General features: G+C 42.9%; 1 protein-coding gene across 1 annotated transcript; it reads right to left on the bottom strand.

Annotated features, from left to right (window-relative positions):
• Positions 1-744: 744 nt before the first annotated feature.
• On the bottom strand, positions 745-5914 carry LOC124690822 (protein DETOXIFICATION 42-like). The gene is made up of 13 exons (XM_047224152.1): positions 5865-5914; positions 5654-5775; positions 5060-5257; positions 4664-4851; positions 4087-4222; positions 3410-3506; positions 3177-3277; positions 2318-2481; positions 1980-2051; positions 1781-1897; positions 1513-1608; positions 1302-1423; positions 745-1041 (listed from the first exon to the last, which is right to left on the bottom strand). Exons 1-13 carry the CDS (start codon positions 5912-5914, stop codon positions 999-1001), a joined length of 1506 nt encoding a protein of 501 aa, XP_047080108.1. The 3' UTR covers positions 745-998.
• Between the last annotated feature and the right edge of the window lie 4426 nt (positions 5915-10340).

Below are 10340 nucleotides of genomic sequence, written 5' to 3'. Positions count from 1 at the left end.
ATTCGTCGCGCACTTCGTGTCGAAGGGCGTCTCAGAATCGATATCGTGTGGATTTCGGCGGATTCGCTGGGATCCACATGGTACCGGTTCCGGGGCGTCACACGCGGCTTACTTTTAGCGCCGGCGCACCCAAGGCCTCATGCGCCGGCAGTAATCTATTTCGCCGGCGCGGCAAGGTCCTGGCGCGCCAGCTGTAGTTGCCACCGGCGCATGATTATTTTGGTGCGCCGGCAGTATATTTTGCAGCTAAAAAGCGTTTCCCTTGTAGTGGTAGATGCAACATGTGAAAATGAACCAAATCTAAGTTACACGAATAATTTTAGGTGCGATTTGCTTGGACTTTTAGAATCTAGCTAGCTATAAACAAATAAGATCGATTAAGAAAATAGTACCCCCTCTATCAAAAAATAAATCACTCATCTTTTTTCTAGATACAGATATATCTACACACGAAAGACGGGCACGTACAACCGAATCAAGATAAAGTTGAATCACTTATTTATGAACAAAGACTACTTGAGTTTAACTTGCTAACAACATCCCCTTGTGACCTTGGTGAAATAGATTGTTATTTTTCAGTGAGGTAATTAGTAGTACAATACAAGTCTCATTCATAGGTGATTCTTTTAACTACGGGGCTGGGTTTAACTTCGGGAGTTGCGGCTTTGATGGCGGCACGCCACCTACAATGTCCACTTGGCGGACTCAGAAATTGGCACAGGACCTCAAGACTGGCAAGGTAGCTTGGTATAATTTTTTTGGTGATTTGGATATATTTTTCTTAGAAGATTAAATATTTACACATGTGTCCTCATTGGTACATTGCATTCAAGGGCTCTTCTGATTAAAAGATTATACCGACCACACTTTACTTTAGCAGTACCGTACGATGAATGTGAAATGTGAGGATGTTGTCCAAGGTAGTTTTTGCCTGTAGTGAATCACAATTATAAATAAGATGTGGTGTGGCAAAGCGCACATATTGCTCTAGCACATGTTCAGTCACGAAGGAAAGCCCAGGGCCCTCGTGCAGTCCCAATCCTGAAAACAAAAGTACATAAACTGTAAATATAAAATTGAACTCAAAGCAATAGATTCATAAAAAAGGCAGTATATTGTCTAATCAATTAGATATAAGTAAACTCCACCAAAGATATTATTTTACACCTTCATTTAGCACTGTGTAGTACATTCTAGAAAACTCCATTTAACAATTAACTAGAAGGAAAGAAGGGTATTTTTTGTTCTCTACGTGATAACAAATTTCATATAAGAAATTCTGAATTCTTTGATAATCGTACCTCAAGAATCCTGCAAACATGCGGAGGCACATGTAGATAGACAAAGCTATCCAAATTCCAATAAAACCACTGTAACTCGTGAGGGCGAGAATGCAAATGATACTGGCAATAGCCACGAGTATCTGAGGGATCCAGAATTCAATAGAATTCGTCAGAAGAGAAGGTTGGAAAACTAGAGCACAGATAAGCGAACTGCAGGATGTTTACTTGCCATTGAATAAGCAGCATATGCAAAATCTGATGCTCCATAATTGACACCATCAAAAACAAAAGCTAGAGTGTTGATTGGTTGGGTGAGAGCAACAAACTGCAGATACAAAACAGAACCTTTTCGGTTAGAGAAATTGTCTTAAGGTGATTAAACTACGAAAAGACTGTAATGCTGCCTAGTATGAACTGCAAGAAAATCATGAAAATGAAACTATAGAATTTCAAGACTCAGAGTTACAGTAGTATTAGGATTTAGCATGTAACTATACCGGTGTTGCTACGTAAATATGATGCAGGACATCCTGGTTTTCCGTAAATAATCTTGAACCAACACGAAGGCCAACTCCAAGAAGTATGCTCAGGAAAACTCCCAAAATCATTCCAAGCTACAAAATAAGCATTCATTCAACGATACAAAAAAAATCTACAAAAGTAATGCGCATTTCTAGATACACGTAAAAATCATACCTGCAACACGCGGGAAGCTGTGGCTGTGGCCTTCGATTGATCTCTACGAGCAAATGCACTTGCAAGTATAGCCTGTGAAAGTGGTTGACTGTAATACACAATATGAATGAAACAAAGAGCTATGCACATTTCTGGATGCGTATGCTTTATGGTCAGCGTTGAGCACCAAGAAAGATGACTACTAACGTGCGAATTGCATCTTAAAATGAAAGTTCCACAAAGTAAAATAGATTACAGTGAAAAATGATGACATGCTATTTGATATAGCTAGTATGTGTTATGGTGATGAATGTCTAGCCAGTCATTAATCGAATAAAAGAAGATAATAGTTCCCTAACCTGTGCCGCAAAAGCCAATCCATCTGCAAGAAGGGAAGATGCCAACCAAATCTGCAAACATATCTGGAATGCAGCCATCTCAGTTGAACCTTGTCGTGCAGCCATTGATGCAGATAGGGTCACACAGCATGTTGCCGCAATAACTCTGGCAAGCAAAAGAAAACCTGAAGATTGCAAGAGTAAATATATTTACATAAACCTAAAGGCTTAAGTATAGTGGTTAAAAAGGTATGAAAAAGTATCAAAGGCAACAATATAGGTCAAATATAGACAACATTAATAACTATTCAATTCGACTTGCAACACAAATCCATGAAGATAAAGTTATCCTTACGAACATATATGGGGAAAAAATTCATGTATGATCTTCGCCAAACAAGAAGTTCACAATGATCTATGGAGTAGAAAACTCTTTACTAGATGAACGGTCCATTCTAGGTGGCAAATCCAGCGTAGGCTACATAGTTTTTGAAGTTTGTGTCACACGTCCGTTTGCTCGGATATATTTGGATGACTTTGCAATAAATCCTTGGTCGTGTGCACCTATGGTACATACATCATGAGAGACACTCACTTCCATTATCAAAAAGAAAAGGTAGATATGGTAGAAGTGTTTATCCCAAATAGGAAACGGGGTCCCAAAAAAGTTCTTACTTACTATGTATCATCACTCCAAAAGACGTCCTAGAGAGTACAATCAAGCTTCTTTTTCAGCCTATGACTATATTCTTCATGAACAGTTTCACAGTACAGCTTTATACTTGCTTACTTACATTCATACAAAGATTAACGATTGTTGTTGCTGATTAAAGAATGTGAAAAGTCCGAAATGGAAACACAAGAAGTAGTAATATTTTACCATTTTGAAGGAACCGACCAATCTGCAAATGTTTCAAGCTAGGTGGCAATAGTTCAACGTGCAGTCGTAATTTCCATAAGAGTATGGCTGCAATGAAGTATCTGCAGAAGATCCACTATGCACTATCACAAGAGAGATATAGATAATGATTTCATAATTTGGGATAATATGCAAATCTTCCTATTTGTGAAAAAATGGTATCTGACAAAAAGATAAAGGATGGTACTACATACTGTGATATAACATGAGCAACAGCTGCTCCACTTACACCATACTGGAACACAAACATAAATATCGGATCGAAAACAATGTTTATCGCATCTCCAGCCACTGATGATCATAAAAAAACAGTTGAACTGTGTTAGGCGTGGAAGAAATTCTTCCTAGGGAATCTGACCATTAATCCTCAATTTACATTTCGCATCTAAATTTAAAAGGTGTTATTTTGATTAAGATTAAATATGGAATTGGGAGCTATTAGATGTGTTCTAATGGACTGCTTATATACTCATTATTTTTGATATTTGTTTAGTGATAAAGCTCTTGCTCATTACTTACTCCCTTCATTCTCTTTCACATGCAACTTCCCAAGTGTAGACTCAAAAATTTAAAACTGCATATATTGAAAGACATTTAGATCTGTCACATGGAAGTTACACTGATAGAATAATAAGAAGAAAATTACTATATGATTATAATCGGAATAAGCTTCACCAAGATACTCACTCCGTCTAGAAAGGATGTTGAAGATTTTTCTAAATTGTAATGTATCTAGATACTAAATCATTTTTTTGACGTGGGAGTACTTAATTTTTTTTTATAGATTAGTTAAAACCAAGTTATTTTTCTGAACGAGAGGTGAAAAGAGAATGAACACAGTACTATCCAATCAAAGAAAATACTATTATACCAGTTGCATACAAAGGAGTCTTTGTATCTTTAAGTCCACGGAATACCCCTTGTGTTGCCAGAGATAGAAGAACAGCAGGAGCACCTAGAGATCTGAGTACCAAGTACTGGAGAGCAGGCTTCAACATCTCCGAATCCTATTTGAAAAAGTACACTTTGGTTATTAAATTTAAATTTATCCTAATTAAAAAAATAAACCACGAATTATTTGCAAAAAAGAACTCAAATGAAAAGTTCGAGTCTTTCAAGTCCAACTAATTTATAGCGATAATTTATACAATAAAAGGATGAAGTGCCAGGACCATTTATGTTTCCATAGGTATGTTTTGATTCAATATTTTAATCTCAAAAGCTAAAGTATGCCATTATCCAACTATTAATAATTAAATCAACCTTCCAACTGTTGAAAAATAAGCAACTTTACAGTAGTGTTCTAATTATCTGATTTTGACGAAAGGCACTCAATTATTTTTTTAAATGCAAGTTAAAGCTGAAGTATGTAATATTAATGTTTGAGCTAAAATATTTTTAGCTAATTACAGCAATAAATAGAAAAAGAGTATGAAGGAACATTTTACCGCTTTCACGCCCATGAAGCCTAGGATAGGTTTTGCAAATGAAACAAGCAGTACAGTTTGAACAAGGCCAAGCACCCCACCAAGTAGTAATGCTGTAGAAACCGATGGAATATTTTTCCTTTTAAGCTCAATTTGGATCTCCCCTGTGTCAGTTTGCAAAGACGACTTGCCGGAGGTGGCACTTGTATCTGGTAATAAATCCCATTATCAAATAAAGACATATCGCTTAACCTTATGCTCGCTCTGTTTTTAATAACCAGGCGCTCCTGGTTTAGTCAAAATCAATCTTTGTAGAGAGATCAGGTGTATAGGAATGATTTGACTAAACTCAGAATGAGGGGTATCTAAAAAACGCAGGGAGTAATAACTTTATAAGAGAAGAAGCACAAAGTGTACCTTGGCGAGGAATGAGTTCATCCATTTCGCTATCTGGTTCATTCTCACCGCCTATTTCATCTTTGTATCTGTCACAGGAAGTAGCATCTTCCTCCGCAACAAATGATGTCGTGACGCTCACAAGCGGGAATATTGCGATCCTCGATACTTGATTGAACACAGCAATGGATACACCTACGGCTGCAAGCTCTACTGGGCCTGCTTGTTACGAAACAAATCACAGCAAACAAATTAGCATTATACAAAATGAGGTATATATTACAATAAGAAAGTTTATTAGTGGATCAGGGCTGTGAGAAATTGTTTCGAAAAAAGTCCAAAAGAGAAGAAGATCGAGCGATGATGTGACTGCAATATTAAGTTCACAAAGTATATAATTTTCGATTGAATAGCAGTGATTTTCAGCATATGTTACACAATAAGCTTATATAGTGCAGAAACAAAGCTTAGAAGATGCACAAAGAAAAAAACTCCAATTCTGAATGGAGCAGGTTTGAAGAAGATGGAAAGCAGGGGACGAAGACATCAGCACCTGCACGGGAAGGGGCAAGGAAATCGTGACAAGAGGAGGGGGAAGCAAGAAAGCAAGCAAACCTATGTGGCCAATGAAGGCGGTGTCGACGAGGGAAGCGAGTGGGTCTGCGAGGAGCGCGAGCGCGCCCGGCACGGCGATTCCCATGATCTCCTTCCCGAGGGCGTCCCGCCTGAACGCGAGCCTGCACGACGAACCAAAGGAAGACGAAAGGTTAAAAACAGGGCGAGGGAGAGGACGGGTCCTCTGGCTGGCTGATCGACGATCGCCTACCTCGCGCCATGGAAGAATACGTTGAGCGGGTGGCGTCCGCCGCCGTCCATGGCGCCTGCCCTCCCCGGCCGCGGAAGGAAGGCGACGGACAGACAGCGGCAGAGGGCGCGCGCGCGCAGGCGTCAGGTCATGGACGGCCGAGCGTGGTGCAGCAGCACCCGCCGTGCCTTGGAATGGAATAGCATTGGGTTCGCGTGGGTGGGGGACTCGATGGTGTTAGGATTTAATTAATAGATTAGATTAATTAAGGAGATAATCCTCCCATGTAATTCTCTATGTCGGTTTGCAATATGACAACCGACATCTTCGCACCCTCTCGTACGGACGCGACTCTCCACTCGCGTCTCCTCCCTTTGTATATATACTGAGATCATCAATGGAATAAGTGATCAGTTGAATCATTTGTTTGTTGTTCCTCTCCTTTACGATTCTAGTTTTAACACGTTATCAGCACATAGTCTCTGCCAAGAAGAGAATGAGAAAGGGATCGAAGTCCTGCAGGCAAAAGGTGAGAAAGATACAATGCCTGGATTTCGGTCCTGGTTCCTCCGCCTGCTTCAACGCGACGGCCGCCTTCGCCACTTCATCGCTCGCTGCCGTCACGGAGTAGGTGGCCTTCACCGCCACAATCGCCATGCACCTCGCCGCTCCGATGGTCGCCCTTATGGGGCAGGCCGCTACATCGGTCGCCGGCACGGTGCCGGCGGCTACCGTGGTCGCCGCCACGGCTCAGGTGGCTTCCGCGGACCTCGTCGCCACAAGCCGAACGGCGCCGGCCGCTCTGCCTTGCGGTGCTGGCCGCTGCGCCGGCCGTGGAGTCTATGGCCCCGCTGCAGCCGGCCGCGCCCGCGCAGATCCTGGCTCCTGTCGAGGCGGCAGTGCCTCCGGAGGTGGTCATCGTCATTGACGACGATGAGGCCGCACCCCTGCCGTCTCTGATCCCTGCGGTCGTCGAGGTCGCAGGCGACGCGCTCGCCTATGTCTCGGCGCCGACCGGAGCCTCCGCCTTCACTTTTGGCTCCGGCGTGAGCAGCTTCACAAGCGCTGCGGTCGTGGATGCAGGCGCGCTGCCTCGGCCCTCGCCGACGCCTGCAGCCTCGCCTCCTTCACCGCGCAGAGCGCTCGCCGCCGCCTCGTCGCCCTCGGGCTTCCGCTCCACAGCCCGTCGTCGAGCAGCCATGGCCATCGCGCCGGCACATGGAGCCCGACCGCGGTTGAACTCGCGAACGGCGCCGCGCCTGAGAGCCTTTTTCCCGGTGACTCCTCCTTCAAGGACGCCCCAGGCGGGAGTGGCTCTCGTCGCCGACGAGGAATCAGCGCTGCATCGGCGGCACGGAGGGAGCTGCGTGGTGGTCGCCGCTATTCTTGCGTGCTAGTATCCTGGATTGGGGATTCTACCTTATCCAGTTATCCTCACCACACCGCTCTTACAGTGGTTATTTATTTTAGAGCGGTGGAGCAACTCATGACGTCTGTACATGTACAGACTTTGCATTATTAGCAAATCTGCAGTACTAACACTAGTTTAATTTCTGTTTTAGACTATATCTATTTTAGTACTGTATTTCTGTAGAGTACTTTGGATTCTACATGTGTGATGTAATATATTTCCATATTTGCCACATGTTGAGATTAATTACGTCCGTTATTTGCAATTGAGATTTTAATTTCTTGCAAATAAGGCAATCAATTCATCTTAATTGAGCTACTTTTGGTTCAATACGAGCAAGAATTGATACGCGAAATTCAAAGTGACTTCTTCAAATTGATGTTTTGGGATCACGAGGTAGTGTGCAGATTTATCTACACCTGCTATTTAAGCCTACATATTGTCATCTTGACATTATGATTGCCTATGTGCTCTCCCATACATTTAATTAAGTTGTGACATAAGGCATTCGAAGCGTGAGTATCTTATACTCCGCTAATGCTGCTAGATCTACTCTAAAATTTCTTTTGGAGATTATCTACAACGTGCCATACTTAACAATTTGAGGTTCACACTAATGAGTTCAAGCCCACTTCTTGAAACTTCATTTATTTTGCATAGTTCATTACGACATAACCATGATGGATTTTAATTTACCGAATGTAAATTAAATTCTCTTGTTTACTATATAGATGAACGATGGCTCGAGAGTTTGATGCAATCGCTCTCAACGGCCACAACTATCCTATATGGGCCATGGACATCTAGATCGCCCGTGCGTCCCATGGGTTAGTGCGTGCAATCCATGCTCCGGAAGTTCCACTCCCGGCTGGAGTCACGCGGCTGACAGATGACCAAAAATATGTTGCTTTGTACATCATAAGGCACCATGTTCATCCAGATCTCAAATCTGAGTACTTGGAGGAAGAATCCCCTAGTACTTTGTTTCAGGCCCTCAAAACGAGGTATGAACAGTAGAAGGCAGTTGTCATGCCTGATGCATTCCATGATTGGACACATCTTCAACACCAGGACTTCAAGTCTTTCGGGGAGTACAATCATGAGGTTCATAAGACCAGTTCCAAACTGCGCTTTTGCGGGAAGGAACCTACTGATGCGGAGAAGATAGAGAAAACTTTATCTACTATGCTCCCATCCGACGGGATCCTCCTCGCGACTACCAAGTCTATTTCGATCTTATTCATATTTTACTTCACGGCGAAAGCATGATGAGCTACTCGCTAAGAATGGCTCTCGGTGTACGGTTGGTTCTCAACCTCTAGCGAAGTTCGTATGAATGTCGCGGAAGGACGAAAGTTTGATGGTGGCTTCAAAGGCAAGCCCTCGAACTTCAACGGTAAGCGAAAGCGCAAGCCGGAACAGAAGTCCGAAACTCGGACCGTGGGAAAGGCACCGCAAAGCCAAGTTTGACAAAACTAAGCTTTGCGACAAGTGTGGATGCTACACGCACCCCAGCGACAAGTGCAAGCCCACGGCATCCGGCCATTATCTGCGGCAATCCCATGGCCGCAACGCACCTCGAGGGAAAAGGTTTGAAGCCAACCTCAACCTTCATCCGGATGGCGCCGTTGGAGCCGGTAGTTCGCGAGACGTTCCTTCGGACCTCGCACCACCGTAACTCTCCAGCCGTCAAAGGACCCTACAGAACGGAGGACATGATAGTTGAGTATGCCTCAACCTACATGTTTGGAGACTTCGTATAGTCCCACTATCTCCTTGGTGGTCGTTTTATTAATGTCCATTTGTGTTGTTGTAGTAGAACATATATATTGTATCAGCACTCTGATATAAATAAGATTGTATACATTCTATATATCTGATAAAGATTTCCATATTGGAACTTCTTCGATTCTATATATAGATTTCTACGAGTGCCAATCCGATGGATGTGGAACAAGTATATGAAAATGTACTCGCTCTATTGTCCGGATTGAGCTGCACGTACATCCAACTCGTAGCACATGTTGCATATAATGCAATTCCATCGGTCATGTGTTGCATGAGCTAAACTTTCCTAGTCATGAGATTTAGTTACACTATTGTGCCAGTGGATCACTTCAGTCCCTTGAACACATTCAAGGTGATATTTGTGGTCCCAACCAACCATTGTTTGGACTAAAGATCGAATGAAAACAATTCGAATGGACAAATATTGTTGCAGAATTCTCTTCACATGCCTCCACTATTTTGTGCATGGCTCCGAGGATCGAAGTTCAGCACAATGTCCTATGTGTCCATACACAATTGTTTTTGGTTTCGTCTCTGATCAAAAGGATTTTCTCATTGCACGACCCATGTTAATGAATTGCAATTTACCAACTTTACATTGGAGTCATGCAGTTTTACATGTTGCTACTGATTAACCGTATATAGCAGTACTTCCCCTCTGCAATTGATACGTGGAAATCCTCCGAGCATTTCCCATCTGCGTAAGTTCGGAAACGCTTCACGCGTACCGATCTCACCACCGCATCGTACATCATGGGCCCACATATGCTGGATCTATGTGGGGTACAAATATCCGTCGATAACCCAGTACCTTGAACCCCACATAAGGGATGTATTCATAGCCCAGTACACTGATTGCTTATATTTAAGGAGGATTATTTCCGGGCATTAGGGGAGATTTCAAGTACCACATCGAATGCCAGGAAATTAATTGGGACTTCACGTTCCTCCTCATAACCACGTACTCAAGAATCTGGACTCTACGTTCGGATTCACAAATTTGCAACACATGCAAATAACCTGCCATATTCATTTACTGATCTCAAAGGTGTAACAAAATCTTTCAATCCGGTTAGAAATGCGCCCGAAAGAGTGGAGGTACCAATAAAACCACTCAACTCCCTGTTTCATAAAAAGAGGGGGAGTAGTACGGCCTCTGACAAGGATCTAGCTTTTTGCAAAGCAACAAAGGAAATCGAGGAATCCTCTAAATCAGTAAATGCAAGTCGACCTTGCGTTGATGAACACCTGATGGGTAGTATACACCCGGTGGAAGGGAAACCTCCACAACCCCGGCT

This window comes from Lolium rigidum, chromosome 2, assembly GCF_022539505.1.
Source record: "Lolium rigidum isolate FL_2022 chromosome 2, APGP_CSIRO_Lrig_0.1, whole genome shotgun sequence".
NCBI classification, from domain to species: Eukaryota; Viridiplantae; Streptophyta; class Magnoliopsida; order Poales; family Poaceae; genus Lolium; species Lolium rigidum.
Note: the sequence above shows the minus strand (reverse complement) of the source record. Positions and strands in the feature narration are given on the sequence as shown.

What these genes read in the sequence shown, in the direction of transcription:
- LOC124690822 (XM_047224152.1), bottom strand. Translation starts at nt 5,914, where the DNA reads ATGGACGGCGGCGGACGCCACCCGCTCAACGTATTCTTCCATGGCGCG. An exon ending in GTATTCTTCCATGGCGCGAG is followed by an intron (nt 5,776 to 5,864) that starts GTAGGCGATCGT and finishes TTCGTCGTGCAG; the next exon opens with GCTCGCGTTCAGGCGGGACG. An exon ending in CGCCTTCATTGGCCACATAG is followed by an intron (nt 5,258 to 5,653) that starts GTTTGCTTGCTT and finishes CGTAACAAGCAG; the next exon opens with GCCCAGTAGAGCTTGCAGCC.